This window comes from Aptenodytes patagonicus, chromosome 2, assembly GCF_965638725.1.
Source record: "Aptenodytes patagonicus chromosome 2, bAptPat1.pri.cur, whole genome shotgun sequence".
NCBI classification, from domain to species: Eukaryota; Metazoa; Chordata; class Aves; order Sphenisciformes; family Spheniscidae; genus Aptenodytes; species Aptenodytes patagonicus.
The window spans coordinates 84,079,738-84,099,686 of record NC_134950.1 but is presented as its reverse complement, the minus strand read 5'-3'; the positions used below and the strand labels follow the sequence as shown (position 1 = coordinate 84,099,686).

Here is a 19,949-nt window from a genome sequence, read left to right as displayed (position 1 = left end):
CTTATCTTAGCACAATGTGGTTCAGCTAATAGAGTCTCATTCCACCTGCATGCAAGAAACAATTCTTTGACTATATCCAGATACAAATACACCTGGTTTAGACAATAAGTATAAATCTGCAGTCTGAGGGGATTAGCAAACTGATTGCACTGCACCCAAAAAATAAGTAAGCAATTGAAAAATTTGATAACCTAACTCAAAACGTTTAGTTTTCCATGTCCTAGAAAGGATGTGAATCCTGTTAATGAAATCTCCAGAAGTGAAAGCAGGGGGATTTTGAGAGAATCCCACTCAAGATATTTCATGTCCACATGCAAATGACAGCCAGTACTGTGCCTAGTCTCTTCTGTCCCATCATAATACTGTTTTGAAACTAGAGAAAAAAATGACAGCAAAAATTTTGGGAGCAGGAAAAATGCCAATAGTTATGTTATTCAGCATTCTTCGCGAAATAAAAGATTTCTACATTCCTTTAACCGGTTTACAGGTGCTCTCATACTGGGTTTGAATGTAAGTGCAAGAAAGCACTTGAAATTTTTTAAAATCTCAAACTCATCTTTATATAGGGGAAAGCATTTGATCAAAATAACAAAATTTATCACTGAGAGATCTTCTCCTGAAATTTATTGGCTACTAGGCAATTCCAATATTAAAGGGCCATGCAAATTGAATTCTTTCATTTCTCCATCACTGCTTCCTTTTTAGAGGACCTGACCATCCTGCCTTTTTGGGTAGTTATAAATAGTATAAAAAGAGGAATTTTTGTATTGCTGGAGTTGAATTACTTTTAGATTTTTACCATTTATTTTTCATCAATCCACCGACTGCCTTCGTTTGGATAGGCCAGTATTGACTTTGTCTCTCTAACCAGGGAACGAAAATTGAACAGACTTCCTTCACTTATCCAGTATCTATCCTTCCCTTATTAGAAGAGATGAACATCTTGCAGGGATAGAGAGAGATGATCAAGGGCAAATCCATTTTTCAGGGGTAAGCATTTTGAAAAGTCATGTAAGATACTAATTAGGTTGTGAGAGCAGCTTACATTCTTCTATCAATTACACAGGCTGCTTTTTTTTTTAAGAATCCAAAATATCCAGGCCTTGGAGGAAGTATTTTCAACTTTCAGATGAAGCTGGTTCTTTTTTTCTTCTTTTAGTTCTTTGTAAGAGAAGACAATGATACAACTTTATCTGTAAAAGAACAATAAATGTCTGAGACTTTGGATAAGGACATTATCCACATGCAAATAACAGACTACACTTGGCTTTAAAGTTCTGCTTGTTCTCTAAATACTGACAAACTAGGCAGATTAGACTCCTTGTCTGTGAACCAATCCTTTTTCTTTTTTTCTTCATTTAGGTTCAGCAGAAAAACTTGAATAAATCAGAAGATGCAAAAGGGTCAGTTACAGGTCTGGGATACATGTCCCCCTGCCTAACCTGGACAAGCCGTTTGTTCCCCTCTGTTTTGCCCGTCTGTAAAATAGGGGCATTTCTTGCCCTTGGTACTTCTGGTGTTGCAGCACACATCATGAGGACAACTCAGATTTCTAAAGCATGTTGGGTCTGGCAGGCAGCAAGGGCAATGAAAGAGTTGAAAAGTGTTTTTGTATAGTTTCATAAATTGGCTGCCCTGGCATCTTAACATCTCCTTGTATCCTCTTGAATAACGTCCTTATCATAAAAGTACGGAATGCTCATTCCAAAAAGCAAATATTTCTTACAAGCTCCCAGTGGGCAAGAAGAAGTCAGGAACAAAATCTCATTTCTCTAAAATAAGAAAATTTTATTATAGTTAGATGGCCAGACAGTAGCAGTGTCTTAAGATGTCAAAGAGCAGTACTGTACATTTTAAAGATAAAACTTACTACTACTTTTAAGTTCTGGGAATACTGGCTTTAGGCATGCATATACTATAGCATTTTCAGTCATACAAGCGCTAATAAATAATGCTTATGCATTTGCATATTACTATCTTTTCACAAATACGTTAGATTACTCATTACTTTACTATAGGTGCTGTACAGAGGCTATTTTTATGATTGCTGCAATAACACAGAAGCCATATTTGGCAAGACCCATAATTAGGATAGACTGACCCCCTTCTGAAGGAAACTGGAGAGGATGAAGTATTGCAAGCTCATAAATGCATATTTCTGAAACATTTAAACATATTCTCAACAATTAATCTAATTACTGAGCTCAACATCATAAAAGGACAGAGAATATGGGAGTTCGGAACACAAATTCACCACCACCTCCTGCAAGTTTTAGTCAAATGGTGTTCGACTACACCAATAATCTCTGCAGACAGCTACAGTCTAATATTGATTACTGTTTTAATGCTACACAAAGCCATAAAGATTGACCTTTGAAACTTTACATTATTGGTAAGGTTGTGCGCTTATTACATTTCATGTAGAGCACAGCAAATGATATTGCACGTAGATGTTTTAGTGAGAAGCAAACAGGCTGCAGAAAGTCCTAGTATGTCCTAATGCTTGCAGCAAAGACGCCAAATGCACATAAAAAAATGGATTCTGAATTCCAGGCAAACCAAAGTTTATTAAGCATATAAATACATTTTAATTTATTAACTAGAAAAAAGTTCTGGAAAATATTTTAAATTATTATTTGCATTTCTTTCAAGATGTTTGAATGCATATATTATAATCATTAAACTGTAATTTAGAAATTAGGGGAGGTAAAACCCTACACACGACACAAAAGTCCCCTATGTTTAAAGACTTAATTTCTCCCATGCTGAGGAAACGCAACATTTGTATATGTTTGCTTTGATGATGAGAAAGCTTCTCTCCCTCTGATCATGAAACAATGCCGGAGCCTCAGGCCCGATGTGAGGACAATGCAACCCCCTCTGTGGCATACAAGGTTCATAAGCACCAAAGTCCCTCAGGATCGCAGATGCCACACTACAAGCACTTGAAAGAGAGAAATCTTTAACTCTGGCACAGCCTGGTCCAGTTAGCCTCCTGCAATGCAGTATTGGCATTTATGCAACTCCAGCGCTGAAAAAGGAGCCGTTGGGATTAATCTGCTAAGAAATGGCACAGCGTCGCCTTAGTGAGTGGAGCTGCAGTTGGGCATCACTACGCATCCCCGCCGGCAGCCTGCAGCTTGAGACCAGCTGCTCCCACCAGCTCCCTTGTTTCGGAGCTGCTGCAGAGTCACATGCCTCATGTCATCTCAGAAGAAGAAGATACAGTTTTGGACTCAGAACACAAGCCCAAAAAGACAAATCAGGCCATTAATTCCAGGACGACAAATCGTGCATACAGCTGGGATTACCCCAGGCCGTGAGCTTGAGTGCGCGGTGGAGCAGACACCGTTGTGAAGACGGGGGGTAAAGAGCCAACACCGCCGGATGCCCTGTGGCAGAAGGCATGTTCTGGACTGGTCCCCTGCTGCAGGTGACCAGGGACAGCACTTTGATTCTCACCTGAAAAATGAGTCAGGCACTTCTGAGTGACCCGCGTCTCCTTGTGCCACTGAAAACCGACATTCTTTTTATCTTGGTCTATTAAGCATTAATAGGAAGCTTCTCCTGCTTCATCAGCTGAGAAACAGTTTTGCCTGAAGCTGCCAGTGCACTTGTGCCAGCCAAAAAAGAAAGTCATGGGCTTCCTGCAGGGGCACCATCCTTATCATCTAACATGACAAGCCAGCTGCGGACGGAGCAGACTGGCCTTAGGGAGGGGACATAGGATAACTGTAAAGACCATTTTTATTCTTCATACAGAGCTGAAGCTAAATTGGAATTGGATTAGTTGGACACTTGTCTGACTGACAACCCTGATTCCTTTGGCTATTTTCTGATCTTTCAATTGAGCTCTACCTATTCACAGAATAAAACGTTATATAAATATACAGACTTTTTCTGCAGCATTTCTGTAGTCTTTCCAGTTATGGACCGCAACAGCCTAGAAGTCATGGCCAGGCACACAGCCCAAGAACATAGTGCCCCTTGATCCTAAGGCTGATGCATAAGGAGTAAGACATGGAGAGTTCCACCAACCCTTTGAGATGAAGGCTTTCTGCACAACTCACAGTGATTGCAGTGACATAGGCTTAGTTTACACCTAGGAAGAGAAAACCTTGTGCATACATCTCTCCTTTGCCCTGCAGGAAAAGAAGAGGCTGAGTGTACATTTTTCCTAGGAACAGGCTTTCTGCAGAACTGGGGTCCCAAGGGAAGGTGGGGACCTTCAGCTGGGTCACGAAGATTCCTTAAAACCAAGCTTTGTGTCTGGCCAGTCCCCTAAAAAAATTAGTGGGTAGATGATTTTTGCTTTTTATTCCTCAACACTAAATAGGAATGAGTATTTTTCCACTAAGTGCACAAGACCCACATTCTGAGCATTCCTGCAGTAACATTCAGTCATAGTTTGACAACATTTTCAAATGACAATCTTATTGTTTTAATTATTGTTGTATAACGAGCTGGAAATACACATCAGACTCCGTTCCAACTTAAAAGTTATGTCTGCAAGAGGCAGCTGTTGCAGGGAGAGGAATAACTCAAGATAGAAGCAGAGCATGACCATGGAGATGTCCTTCCACTTTGTCAGATAACAGACAGGAAAAGACAGTCATCATTTGCTCTCTCCCAGCTCAAGGCCATTCAGAGACCAGAATTATTGGCCATCCTGCAGGCTTGGAAACCCAGTTCACCTGTCCTCTTATGGAACGACTGGCTCACAAATTTTGTTATCCACTAGTTTGAATTCCTTATACAATGAGTGCTTCCCAATTGCTAGACTATAAGAAAAAAAAAAAAAAATCCTATGTAGAAGTATAAGGCTTGGAAGAGAGCCAGTAGCTCAAACAAAGCAGGGGTGACAGCTAAATAGCCAACTGGGGATGGAAAGACCAAGCACAGTGATTTAAAAAAAAACAACACCAAGACACGTTTTCTTTAGCAGATAATTAGCAGTAGCCTCATCAAGGAAACAGGGGCATCTTTCTGAAGGAAGGCAATACTACAGCAGGGTCCTCTCAAGATTACCATCGTGTAGTTGTGGCGAGGGGCCTGCTTTAAGTTCAGGAGAGGACTGGGACTCTAACACATGTGAAAGCTCACGTGCTGATCCGCACGTTGGTTTTCTGACTGCGTGAGTAAAGCTAACGTGCACTGCCCTGATAGGATCTGCTACTGGGGACACCTTCAGACTTTGACACTTTTGCTTAAGCAGCAATTACAGACACATTTCGCTACCAGGCACAAGGGAGTTTTCTGATACATTTCGTCATTTATACTGTAATAGACCACAGAGGAACCCGTTACAGCACTGTATGTGATCCATACGGACTTCCAGCTCCAGTGAGATGCCTCCATCCAAGATACTCCTGGACCAGATCATTTTTCTATCGAAAGCAGAGAGATTATGTCTAATTATTTCCTGCTGTCCTCTCTGTGTCTTTTTTATTCCATTAAACAAACAGACAGTGTTTGGTATATGAGTAAGAAATGTAATGTAACAGAAAATATGCTAGAAAGGAAATGATTACTAATCACTGCTTTTTGCCCAAGACAGCTAAAATGACCTATTTCCGCAGCTCATCAGCTGAGCAAACTACTGACTTCAAGATGTGAGAAACCATCCTTGTTCTTTGGTTCCAAAGACAATTTTGTTTCTGTAATGAATTTGAGGAGCAAATATGACCTGGGCTGAGAGAGAAGCACACAAGAACTACATTCATCCCATAAACAGAAGACGTGAATGGGAAGCAGACAGACAAACTTAAAACATAGCCTAACAGTTTATTAAATAAGTTTAATGATTTTAATATACGGGACTCAAGAGAGCATCAGTTAGGTTAACATTTTCCCAGGACATTCCAGGACATGTTATGAAGTAAAATGTAAACTACTCTTAAAATAAAACTGCACTATTGCTTTGGGCAGCAGGAAGATAAAAAGTTAATCAGAGCTCTCAAGTGACCGATCAGGTGGAAATTAATTACAGATGTAAGGGGCCTGATTCATTATCTACCAGAGTTAAAAAGTATCAACTACCTTATGAACGCGTAACAAACCCCCAAAAGGAAATGCTTCTCTTATACTCCATTAAACTACTCAGGTGTCTCAGTGTTTCCAGGACTGAACATAACTTTGTGACAAAGTAATAAATCACTATGTATGTTTTATAGTTAGCACTGTGAGCCACATGCTCAGTGTCCAAATGTTTTGATTCAGGAAGCTTTAATTTTGTGGTGGCTTGGTTTTGCCAGGAATGAGAGGAGGTAGTCCTCAAACATCAGCTCACCTGAAAATTTCAAATGGCAAGTTAAAATCATGTATTTACAAGTGGCTTCGGGGCTTCCCTTTTACTTTTCTCTGACTCAAGAACAGGACTAAAGGTTTCTTCCCCCTAAAAAAAATAATCCCTCTAAACTGAAACAAAATAGGGACACTTTACTGAGAAAATACGTAAAAACACAGAGCTGTAAACAATATTCTTCCATAATTTCAGCTGTAAGTTGTTCTCAGACCCATGGCAAGGAGGAATGACCTCACTGCCAATAAAATATAGTCCTATCAGGAAGAAATTAGTTACTGGCAATACAGTTATCTAAAACCAAATACAGTCTCAGGAAGACAGAATTTAATATTGAATTAACGCTTTGAAATATATCCAGCCTTGTCTTCAAAAGCCATGAGACCTGCTTCAAAGAAAGGGACCTACTATGCAGATCTGCAACTTACACATAAGCATACACACAGGCTGTGTCTAAATTGGCAGGTGATCCAGCTCCATGCAGGTGAACAAGTAAAACAAGGCAGCTGGCGTAAAGCCCCTGCATCTACATGAGCGTTTCTACTTCAGTCCAACTTTAGTCTGGCTGGTTGGAGACCGAACGTTCCCCATCGCGGATGCGGTTTGAAGCTGTCCGATGGACCAACCACTGGCCCATCTGGAGATGATTAGATCTTCCTTAGGATGATGAAGATTTGGCGCTGCTAATTCAAAGACATTCTTAGGCAATCACAAACAACTCCTGCTCCCCTCTTCTCAGTTTATTGTCCTTTCCTGCTTTGCACTGCTCCACTCCATCATCCCCAGGACACCATGCCCGTGACATTTTAAGTGATCTACAGGACGAAAGCAAGTTTGCATGCTCGTAAGCGTTTGAGTTTGCTCCTGTGTGCCCACAAGTATGGCTGTACCAGCTTAAGGGCTGCTAGGCGAGACTAACTCCAGCTGTAGGAGGGAAAAAACCTCCAGCAACAGCTGCGGCTGACTTTGCCAAGTCACCCCGGGAACCAGGGGCTCTCCCACTCCAACCCCACGCCACAGCCTCTCATCTGCCTGTCAAGGATTTTCAGAGCTCACCTCCTGTTGACTCTCCAAAATATGTGGAACGGCTCTTGGCTACAGGAACATTTTAGTACGGGAGACTTTGGGTGAGGAAGGCTGTCCACCACTCCTCTGCCGGCCACTGCTCCTCTGAGGATCAGATACAGACACCTGATTTCTCACAGGGCTTCCACCTTCCCGAAATATTTGCCAACCCTCCTTGAAGGAGGCAAGGTGAAGGTGACACAACAAACCTAAATGCCCCAGAGAAACCCAATTACAACAAAACCCCGACCCCCCCTGCAAGTTTGAAAATGTTGAGTAGCTTCCACAACGCGTTCAGAAGGGGGTTGCTTTCTTCTTTGTTCTTTCCCCCACCCCTTAGGCTGACAGAACCTCACGGTTTGTCAAGGCCGTGGGTCAGAAAGCAGCCTGTGCTCCCAGCCAGGGAGGACCCTCCTGCAAGCTGCCTTGGGGCCACGAACACATTCCCTTGTCCAGGACTCGGGGATAGACTTTGAAAAACGAGGTGGTTGCATTGGCAAACGTTCACCATTTATTTGTTTTGGGTGTTTGACCAGAAGAAAAGCCGTGGGTCAGACATCTTGGTTAATGCCCCGTTAAGGACCCCCACCTTCCCTGTAGCGCCACAAGTGCCCCTGCACGAGGCCCGAAGCCCACCGCCAGGAAAGGCCTTCCTCTCCCCCTGCCTGCATGAGGAGGGCGAGGGTCACGCACACGGGGGGGGGGGGGGGGGGCACTGCGACCAGCGGGACCTAGCGCGGGGGGGGGGGGGTCGGACAGGTGCCCTGCCCGGCCGCCGCCCCTCGGCCCCGCCGCCGCCGCCGCCGCGGGCGGGGGGCGCAGCGCGGCCGCTCCGGCGTCAGGAGGAGCCGCTCGGTGCCGCTCTTTCCCCCGCCGCCGCCGCCAGCCGGCCCGTCTGCCGAGCGTGTGTCAAACCCACGTGCTCCGGCAGCCCGCGCCGGGGAGCGGCGCCCAGCCGCTGGGCCCCGCCGCACCGCCGCCGGCCCCGCACCGCCGCCGGCCCCGCACCGCGCCTCGCCGACCCGCGCGGGGACCTCCGCCGCCGGCGGCGCCCGGCCCCGCACCGCGGCCCCGCGGCCTGCGCCGGACCCGCGGCGGCGGCGGGGAGGAGGGCGGCGTTTTCCTGCGCGGCGCCGCGGCCGTCGCCCCGCCGCCGGCGAGCGTCAGGCGGGGGGGAGGCCCCGGCCCGGCCCTTCCCCTGGCCCCCGCGCCCCGAGGATGGCAGCGCTGCCCGCACGAGTGGCTGGCGGCGGTGTCCCTCCTCTTTTTTTTTCCGGCGGCGGCGGCGGCAGCGGCGGCGGCGGATCATTGTTGTGTGGGAGGAGGGCGGCGGGGATGGACTTGATCTCTCGGGTCTCCTGCTAAGGCGGCAGCACAGCGCGCCCCGCCGCCCAGCCAGCACCCGCCAGGGCCGAGCCGCGCCGGGCAGGGAGTGACCGGCCCCCCACCCGCTCCCCCGGCTGCTCTATTTTTAGGGGGCTCTGCTGCTCCTCTCCCTCGCCCTTACCCCCCCCCCCCCCCCCACCCGCTCGCACACACGCACAGGGACACGCACGCACCCTCCTCCTTTGCCCTTTCATCCTTCTCCCCCCCACGCCGTCCTCCTGCGCCGTCTCCTGCCGCGGCAGATGCGCTGGGGGTCACCGCGCAGCTGGGACTATGGTGAAATTTCCAGCGCTCACTAACTACTGGCCCCTGATCCGGTTCCTGGTCCCTCTCGGCATCACCAACATCGCCATCGACTTCGGGGAGCAGGTAAGGCAGCGCCTCCCCCGGGGGCGACCCTTGCCCGTCCGCAGGGCCGCGCCGGCGGGGCTCGGCGTCTCCGCGGGGAAGGGAAGGAGAGGCGGGCCGGGCCCTGCCGGGCCGTGCCGGGCCGGGCCCCGCCGTCCTCCCCCGGCGCATCGCGGCGGGCGGGGACGGCGGCCCCTGCGCCGTTGGGGGCGGCGGGCGGCCGGTGCCGCCGTGCGTGCCCCGGCGGCGGCCCGAGAGCAGGGGCTGCTCGGCACCCCGCTAGATGCGCGGGGAAGGACGGCGCGTTTTGGGTTGTTTTGTGTTTTTTTTTCTTTTCTTCCCCCCTTGTATTTTAGGATTATGTAATCTGAAATTACATAATGCGTTTGCCGGGGGTCGGTTTTGGTTTATTCCCCCCGCTGACACGGCTGCTCAGGTGCAGCAGCCCTAGCGCAGTGCAGCGCAGCTCGGCGGCGGCCGGCTCAGCCCGGGGACCCGGCGTGCTGGAGCGGGGCGCGGGGAGGGAGGCCCCGCTGCCGCCGACCGCCCGCGCCGGCCGCTAACCGGGGGCGCCGCGGCCCCCCGCGCCCCCGCCCCGCCGCGCTGCCGCAGCGGCGCGGCCCCCGCCGCCAGCAGTCCCCGCCGCGGCATCCCGGGAGGAGGGTGGCAGCCCGGCGGCGAGCCGCTCCGCATCCCCTCGGTGAGGGGGCGGCTTCGCGGCGGGGCTCCGGGCAGGTGAACCTCTGGCTGCGCCCCTTTCTCGGCCGGTGTTTTGTGAGCCGGGAGTCCGCGGTGATGGCCACAGGGCAGAAGCCTGGAAAGATCGGGGCACAGCGAGAGGAGCTGCTGCCACCATACTTCATCCGTGAACGGATCTGTGCACTTCAGCCCTGCTGAAATTCCCTAGCGGTATCGGTGACCTAAGGCTGTTCCCTCTCCTGGGCACTAAGAAAATGCCCCGGTGTCCCCTGACTCGCTGTCAGTCTCCCTTACGTGCAGCCCTCCTGCTTCGTCCCCCTAATCCCCGCTTGCTGCGTTTGCACTAAAAACATGTTTTGTGCTCGACGTACCCACTCCTCCTTTGCCCGAGCTTTCCACGCAGGGTGCTTGTTTGCCACAGCACTGTGGTGTGGGGAAATCTCTGCTCTCTTGTTTTGGTATTTATGACAGGTAAGGCCTCGGTCTGGTGTCAGGCTGCACTATGTAGTGCTGACGATAGCCTATCATTACATTTTTAGTAGGACGCTATACACTAATACTTACTCACGAGTGTTAAGCTGGGCAGCCACAGTAAGTATTGCATCTCAAATAGCTTTTATCTTTGTCGTAAGTCACTCAATTTTGCTGAGAAGCTCTTGTTTTCTAAGCAGAATAGGCACTTGCTCCCATGCTCCTTGAGCAAAGATACCAGAAAATTAGTGGGTACTTTCACCCGTTTGTAAAGAAGAAAGTGAAAGGAAAAATATTACAGTGGGAAAAAATAGCTAACATTAATCATATGTTTGTCATGGCTGTGTTAATCGCATTTTGCTTCCTAGTCCTTTAAATTTAAATAAGCCGTGATACTAAAAAATGCAATTCCATCCTTGTCTAACAACTACATACTTTCCTACTAAGTCAGTCTTCTATAAATCATACTGGGGGGGGAAGGGAAAACTAAAGATAGAAATGACAAGGGAAAAGGTGATTTAAATGCTAATAACTGTGCCACATTAATAACATACAGCAGAAGTTAAATTGAAAGCAGCTCACTCAGCAAACTGAGTATGACAGGTGCGTGTATACAGTTTGCTTCACACAAGGTCAGCTCGATTCAGAATCCATGTCAGCCCATAAATAACATCCCCTTGACTTCAGTGTGCTCCAGACCAGGATTACAAAAATTAGCAAGCAAGAGATTACAATTTTATAAGTGAGGGGCCTTCTGTCTGGCTGGGTACCAGTGACACAGGAGGGATGTTAACGTGTGGATGATACATGTAAGCACTTATCTAACCAACTTTGACAGCTTTAGGGACAAAATATCTCAGAAAATGTGTTTTATTTGATAGCCAAGTCACAGGATTGGCCCTCCAGGAGAGTTGGGGTTATCCCATCTCAGATGGCAGCCTGGGGAGGCGCTTAATTGAAAAGGGAGAAATCTAGCGAGCAGGGAGACTCCTGCAGAAGACCCCAGCTCTGGAGTGGGAGCTGAAAAGATGCTTTTTGTACCAGCCTAGTGAGAGACTTGCCTACATGGAAATCAGGAAACCGAGGCAGGGACAAAGTTACTCCAGGTCTGAAGAGATCCTCTTACAGACAAAAGGACAGGGATTTTATTTTCCTGTATATAATACAGGAAGTTATTTTTTACACTTGTAGGACGTTACTGTTGGACTTGTGTGGCTGAAAATATACTGACTTGCTGAGCCAGTCACCTTTCTGCTCTCCAAAATTGTAGTAATTTTAATGACAGGGCTGAATGGAAGTAACATAGAAGAATGGGTGTGCCAACAGATAGCTCTGAGAAGGCTGCCGTACCTCCTTCTGTGAATGTATGCTGCAGATAAAAAAGATTTCTAAGAATGGTAAGGGAAGTAAAATTTGCATGAAGTAGTGTTACCCACTCTGGACAATACTGTAAAGAGACAGGAGAACTATAGGTCAGAAGTAAGAGATGACTGTAAAAAATGAGGAGAGAATGGACCTTGCCTGACCAGGGAAGAAGGGGTGTTTAAGAAATGTTCTAAGTCATAAACCCTTTCGATGTGTCGCATTCATACATTGCTCTCTGAAGTGGGGAGAGTATTTGGAAGCAGAGTGTTCAAAGCAGAGCCTTTTTAACAAAACCTAATACTATTAGGTACCTGAGATTGAAAGTGAGAAACAAAGAGAATCTCACCTTTTTTTTTTATCTCGAGAGGCTTTTCTGGGCGTTGAATAGTTTTATTCAGTAGCAAACATCACTAGGAAATTGCCAGATCCTTGGTATGTGGCTGTCTCTAGATCTCTTGCTACTTTAAGGGAAATGTACAGCAAGGCTAGAGAATATTTGCAGAACATAGTTTATGACTGTCACCCTTGCCCCATATGAGATGTTTTCTATGACAAGTCTGTTTAGTTTGTAGGAAGTAAAAAGTGCTGGAGCAATGCTCATAAGAACTAACAAGCTCATCTGCAGTCACTTCCAGGACCACTATACCTAGTGAAGAGCCTCCTCTTGACCTTTGGACCCTAATCCAGTAACACTTTAGGACAAGGCTATATTACAGAGTTACTCCAATCTAGTGAGCTAACCTCATCTGTTCACCTCATAAAATCTTCTTGGACAAATACAGGATTCCCCCACCACCACCACTGATAAAGGTAGTCCTGATACATGACCAGGTAAATTAGCAGAAGATTAGAGAAATAAACCATTTCTAACCTATTTCCATGATTTCCTTCTTCAACGCATTTCCCTTACAATTTATTTACAGTACTACATAGCTTTTATGCAATAAAATACTACATAGCTTTCTTCTTAGAGTAAGGCCTTCAGGAAAATAGTCCCAAATATTTTGGCAGAATGTTCCTTCTCCACAAAAGTACGTGTGTGTGAGCGTGTGTGTGCGCACACGTCTATTTATTTATTTATTTATTTTTCTCTAGGTACATGCATGCACATACAAATATGCACAACAGAGCATTTTCATCCCAAGAGATTAACACTTACCACCAGAAGAGAGATTCTCCCTTTCGCTCTGCTGGTGAGAGTATTCGACTCTCAACACCTTATCCTGAGTTTCACAATAATTAGTGTTTTATTTAGAGCTCAGCTGTTGGAGAGCAGAGTTTGCATTAAAAATCCCAGCTCCTGTGAAAAACGTTGTTGGACGTATTTGCTTGGAAATAAATAAACTGCTCCCATGTGATGGAGCGCAACACAACCTCAAACGACTCACCCAGCAAATAATACCTTTGTTGCCCCGTGCGCTCAAAAATCTGTCACCACCCACATCAGTTTTCCTTTTAACACAGTTTCAGAGCTGCTCACGTATATTGTGGTGGCCTGATTTGTAATGTATGTGTACATTTGCATTAGCATTATTATAAAGGGGGGAAAACTGAGGTGCGCGTTAGTTCACTGACTCTCAGAAGTGCCAAATCAGCCCTGGGCAGTGTTAAATACAATTAGCAAATGTGGCTGGTAACTCTCTCTGCTGCTCACGGGATGGCAAAGGCCAGGCGGAGAGCGACGTTTTGAACTCTTCGTCCCTTAATTATCAGCGGGAACAGTAGGAGTTGTTGTTTTTTTTTTTCCTTTCTAGCTATCATATGGCCAGCCCCTGAATCATTAGTTTCAATTGCTGTCACTAGTTGTTGGTTGGGCAGTTTTATTTGCCAACTTAACTGTTAGGTATGCAGACATAATGTTGTTCAGCGGCTTGCAGGTCCTTGGAAACTAAAACCGAGCAAGCAGAGTCCTGCTGCCGCTTTCTCCTGAGGTCACTCGGGTGCTCCGGTCCTGCAGCGAAATTGCCATACGTCCCGCGCAGGGTAGTGGTTGGGATCAAACAGGCCAGCCGTAAAGGAAGTGCTAAACATTTTGGATTCCAAAGTATTTTGCAACAATTGCTTGAAAAACAAACTGCTTTCTTCCTGTATTTGACTGTTGTTTTTTTTTCCTTAAGAAAAAAAGCGTTGCCAGAAAAGGAGAACAAGTCATGAATAATGTATCAAAAAGAATTAGTGAGCTTATCGTCTGCCCGTGCCATTTGCAAACTTAGTAGGGGGTTAAACATTTTGATTAATGCTTTATGAAGCTCATTTTTGGGGGAAGTGGTGTTGTTTGGACGTTCAGAGCGAGCAATGGGAGAGTTCACATTCTTGGCTGTTCCCCGGGGATTTGGGCCAAGTTGCGTAACCTTTCCATGGCACAGTTCCCCTGCCTTTGAAGTGTGCCTAGGCGCCTACCTGTGTGTCACAGAGATGTAATGAAAATTCATGTGTCAGAAGCGCTCGGAGATGAAAAGTGCTGTATGAGTGCAAAGTACTCCTGTTACTGCTATTGTGAGAGGTCAGGGACTCATTTAAATCGTGTAGGACTTTAGTACCATATAAACAAGAAAGCTGGCAAGCTCTTACAATTAGTGTAGACCGTGACTGTATGTTATTACCACATCCACATTATTAGTATGGTACATTGATGGAAGTGCCCTATTTGTTTTAAATTAATGTGAACTATACAGCATTTTAAATTAAATTTAGATGAAATTGTGTTGAAGAAGCAAACATCTACAGAGTATGCTGTCAACAGAATTTTTATCTTTTCTTAAGTTTCAGTGGTAATATTTTGAAGGAATTTGTTTCTCCTGCAGGATTCAGAAGCCAAATAGTCAGGGAAGCGGCTAGGCAAGATCAGTGAAATACATCCAACTTCCCTGTTGGAGTGAGAAAATCCGAGTGAGATCTTATATGAAGGATTGAAAACTGAACCGCACACACCTGAAGTAGTAATTTTCGGGATTTGTACCTCAGTACTGACTCCAGAGAGTTTCTTCTTCTAAGGAACGCGGCTTTACTTCCTTTTGCATGCCAGCTTGAGCCCTACAGCCTTAACTCCTAAATAGTCGTCTGCACTGGGGGTTTTCAAGCCAGTGCTAAGTGGCCTGTAGACCACACGGACAATTCTTGAGACTACACAAGTGATTATATTAGGCTTATATGTCTACATTAGTTGCAGCAGGCATTAGATACCAGGCATTGCATTCACCAGTCACACAGAGCATTTGCTGGAATTTCACAGCAAGTAATGCACGCTGAGATCTGGGAAGAAGTCAAAGATCTCATAAAACATTTGCAGATAAAAGCCAAATCTCAGCAATGCGTTAGTGTTCTTAAAGGTAACAAAGACACGTACTCCCAGCAGCTAAACCAATATATATTTGCATTTTATAGCACATAAGGTACAAAATAAACAGATTATGAAGAGCTGTGGGGCTATCACCACTGAAGATTTCAGATGATACTAGAAATCATGAGAATGAACCTATGAAATGAGGAGTCCATCCCTTGTAGTGCTCCATGTTGCCATAGTGTAAAATATACACTCCAGAGCTAGGATCTGTGCCACGCCTCATTTGTCAGTACCTTCTCTTTTTTCATCCTACCCTCTCCTTCCTTCACAAACTCCTCCAGTTCCCCGCTTCCCACTCCCATTGCCTCCCACCCCCCATGGCTGTGTCAGCACGGCTGTAAGGACTTCTCTGAACTTTCTTACGCTTCATTGTTGAGAACTGGCAGGTTTTGTACTTGATGATACCCGTTAAGCATGTCTGAAGTAGTTGGCTAGCTACGTAACTGCAGAGAGAGCCTATTTCCAGGAAGGGATGGAAGGAGGGAGGGAGAAGCAACCCTGCACAGCACCAACCGACCACTTATTTTTTTCTGAAGTAGCTTAATTCATGTCAGAATTGTGAGTTCAGATGATATTTGTCCAGTGGGTTGTTTGAAAATAAAACTTTTAGGTCTGTGGGGTGGAAATGATTCTCCCTACCAGAAGAGTAAGCGATGCGGTGGGAGACCAGGTGTATTTACCACTTCGCTGAGCAGTCCCGAGTCCCAGTGTCTAGGGTGAAGGGCTCTCTCTGGAGATACTCCAGTCGTAATATCACTGCATATCCACTGCAAAAGGGTCACGTGGTAGCTGAGTACTTCTCGTGCTTATTTTAGAGGCAGGGGAATTGGGTTCTCCTCCCTACGCCAGTGAAAATCTAGTAGACTAAGACAGCATCAGGAAGGAGAGATGAAAATACTCCGAGCCTAATTTTAAAACGTAGGTTCAAAATTGAAATTTTGAAGGGGGTTTGAACCACCGTATTTTGCATCCTGGAGAGGAACCCCCAAAGTAAAACTTCTGGTTTTGAGTTGAACTGACCATTTGATTTGTTTTAGGGGTTTTCTTGTTCATTTCTTTTGGTTGCATTTTCACAAAACCAAGAAAGCTAATTTTCCTTTGCATTTGATTTGGTCTGAACTGATTTCTATTTAATCTTCGCTCATTTTGCTGCTGCGTGAACTTGGTTGTATACAAAGGCTTATATGACATGACCGATCTTATGACTGAAGATAAGTGACTTTTTATATGCGAAGAAGGCATATACGCAAGGCTCCAGCTCTGAAAGTGCAGATTCTAGCTATTAATTGACTTCTTATCTTGATCCTAGGCAAGACGTTTATCTCTCTCTTTGTGCGGATTTTGTCAGTTCTAAAATAGTGATGTGTTTCGCAAGGCAGTTACAAAGTTTATTCCTTCATGTTTGTAAAACATGGATGTAAGTTGCTGTATAAATAGAAAATTTAAACATATCTGCCAGCTCACGCAGAAACCACGGTGCATAAAACTGAGCAATTCCAACAGATTTTGCTTTGTAGCCACTTTCAGAAATCTGTGATGTTTTTAAATAACATATATATTACTGCTGAGCTCAATTCCAGTTTAAATGGCATATCAGAACATGTGTTTCTTAAAAAAAAAAATATGGAAAATTTGTAATGACCTTAGATTTTAACAAGCTAATCTAACTAGCTATTGGTACCTCATCCTATTTGTACTTGGAAACCTGTGGATTTTGGGGAGAGGGAAACAGGAGTGTTAATATTCAATTAGATCATCAGATTACGCTTCCTTCTGCTTGCTTGATTTTCTACTGACATGATACTGTTGTAGCTACAGCTTTAGACACAGCCGCTTGCCTTTTCAGATAACCATTAGCTGGAGAATTAAGAAAGAACCGCCATAAGAACAGGAGACCTAAATGACCCATAAACTTCAGTGTCTGAAACAGCAAAGCTCTGCAGTTCTCCAACTTCTGTCTCCTCTATGATACCGCTTCTCTTTCAGATTTTCCACAGAACTTTGCTACCCTGCTTTAGAGTTTGTCTGCATATGCAGTTTTTTCTTGATTAGTTCCTTTCTGATGTAGTACAGAATAAAAGTGCCTGCATGAAACATTAACTAAGAATAATTCCAGGTGTAAACACGCCTTTGGTTCCAAAGAGGGCTGAAGTACAGCATTGTTATTTGCAAACACACAATTGATTTCCATACCCTCTTCAAGAGCATTCTAGAAAAGGACAAAGGAAAAATACTGGAGAGTCAAGAGCAATCTGTTAAAAAATAAGTGCTACAATGGCATGACATCTCAAGTGCCAATTTAATTATTTTCCCCAAGATGATGCAAAAAATTCACTATTTCTGATGTGGCAGGAGTATTACTGTTGGAGAAGGGTTCGTCACTGTTGCCCAGCATGCCCAGTTTGCTTTACTGAGGTAGTGGTTCAGCAAGAGTTCAGCTTCTGGTGTGGGAAGCAAATAAACTGCAAGACGCAACTTATTTTCAAGTTATTTGCTTCACGTAGCTTTTTTGCATTGCTATCGGATCGCTAAGGCGATTGTTTCCAACCTTTTTCAATTTTCAGAGCCCAGAAAATTTTCCAGTGAAGACGCAGAGAAAATTCACATCCATACAAGCTGGAGAGCGTGTTTGCGTTTACATTTTTTTAGTTACCTGTCTCCAACTCCTTGTAAATATTCCCTAAGGTACGGGGTTCTGTGGGGCTGAAAGCTCACTGCACCAAAGCACATGCTAGTACGTTTGCTGACAAATACATTTGAAAGGCTTTTGGCAAGGAGACGGTCTGTCTTCCTGGCTTCTTACCTGTGTTTCGTACTTAAATTAGTGAATGAAGTCAGATGCAGGCCATACCTGAGCTTTCGTGTGCTGGCCTTAGATCCTTGTGCCTGCACGGCTTTGACCTACTCTGGCCAAAGTAAGTGTTGACGCATGCCAGCTGGGGCTGTTGTTTTTCCTTCATTGAGCCAGATGCTCAGTGTGTGTAGGTATAAGGGGTGCAACCACACTGCACCCACTGTTCTTGCCCTGGTTTTTTTGATGACAGTATTTGACATTTACTTCCCTGAAAATGCAGGCTTTATATTTAGATTTTATTAGACTCTTTTTTCCTGTTCGCTTCCTACTCACACCGTGTTACCCCTCTTTCATTCTGCTGCATATCGGTGACCAATATCTTATTTGCCTATCCTCTCTGTCAGTGAGCGGCAGCTGCTGTTCCGGCAGCCATGGCCAGCTAAGGTGAGGTAGCTGTGATCCACCTCCAGCAGCTCCCCCCCCTCTTTGCGAAGACTTTTCCTTGCCGCAGCATACCAGCGTGCTCCAAGAACTTGGCAGCCTTTGATCTCAAATCTGCTGTCCTGCAGATGAAAGACAGACTCGTGCACAAGTCCATCCTTACCATTTCCTCTGTCAGCATCTTACCAATTAAAAAGCGTTTAGCCCATTTGAGAAGAAAACAAATAGTTAGCAGCATTACCGGCCAGGAAGACATTTCACATTTTCGGTTCTGGTGAGAGGGGAAAAAATGTCAGTTACGTAAGAGGAAAGATTATAGAAATGAAGCATGTATAGCTTGGACAAAAAAGGGAATTTGATAACTGTCTGCAGTTATATGAACTGCCATGTGGTCATGAAGTCATGTGGTCATGGAAATGGGGTTAGCTAGGTCACTGCCATGAAGGAGAACGTGGCCAGGAGCAACGAGAGAAATTGGGGCAGTTAAACACAATTTAGACTGAAAAGGTTTTCACATGATTTTCCAAGTAAAAAGCAGGAATCGTTCCCTCTCACACATTACTTCTTTTTAAAATGTGTTGGCATGAAGAGTGCTGTGCTTTAGGTGGCATTAGGTGGTGGTGGTGTTTTACATAGGCTCAAATTCAGTGAGTCACCGAAAGCAGAGAGCGTTGTGATCAATGTAAAATGCTGTACATGGTGGGTCAAACCTGAAGACCACGTCTTCTGGTGAGGGAGACGAGCAGCTTGGGAACTATGTGCTCCTCAAAGGCAGTGCAATCTAGCAAAGGCAGTGCAATCTAGAAGGGTAGTGTAGTTATGGCCTGTTAGCATGACCTCTTCCTATTAAATTGTACATACTAATGTAAGATATACCAAAAACACAACTCAGAGGTGCAGAATTTCTAGTATTAAACAGTTGTCTTGCAGCCGCCTGTTTTTCACACGACGCCTACTCGGTTCAGTGTACAGAGAGCACTTGCTAGGGAGAGAAGCCAGAGTTACCTAGCTAATAAAAGTATCGACTGTGAAACCCGTCTTGCTCATTTTAGAGACGTAGTGCTGGGGTCTCCCAGCAGAGCTGAGGAGGAAAAACCCAAATGATATGAGCTTATCAAAATACAAGGTCCTTTCCCGTATGAGCGTAGTGGAGTGTTGAGATGTCCTCAGCCTGGAAGTAAGGGAGATCTTAATTCTGCTTTCAAATGGAGGCTTGCTGAGTTTTTTAAAGGGCTTAAAGGCATAGCTGCTATGAGATGAGACTCGGCAAGCACAGGGGGCGTTTCAGGTCCTGCGACGCCATAAAGTGCACGCCCAGACCTACACCCTTACCGTCTTTCCAGTTCAGTTCTGCACATCCTTTGTTTTGCTTGGTTGTCCCATGGGTGCTGGAGCGGTTTAGTTCACAGATATCCACGTGGCTTTGTCACCACGTGGCTTTGTCACCAGGCTGGAGCCTGCAATGCAGCCCCTCAGCCTAATTGCTACCAGGGAGCCCATCCATTTCGCCCTCATCCTGTTACTAGCTTTTGTAACTTACTCCATCAGTCCATCCCACTTCCTCCCCCACTGTGGCATTTTGAAGATGACTTTGAACGCTAGGATTATTCGCAAACTTGAGCCCAAGAGGTCAGCTAAGGAGATGAGTTCAAACCAGCCACTGACTCTGCCTGGCAGAAGTGAACATACCGGGTGATGTACTTGGAAGGGCAGCTGTTTTTCCCCATTTGCACAGC

General features: G+C 45.6%; 1 protein-coding gene across 1 annotated transcript in view; it reads left to right on the top strand.

Annotated features, from left to right (window-relative positions):
• The first annotated feature begins 8,909 nt into the window (after window positions 1–8,909).
• Window positions 8,910–19,949, top strand: part of ANKH (ANKH inorganic pyrophosphate transport regulator) — a 110,273-nt gene continuing 99,233 nt past the window's right edge. Inside the window, exon 1 of the mRNA XM_076330361.1 lies at window positions 8,910–9,121. Coding sequence (XP_076186476.1) covers window positions 9,026–9,121 — 96 coding nt within the window. The 5' untranslated portion in view covers window positions 8,910–9,025. The remainder of the gene's footprint in view (window positions 9,122–19,949) is intronic.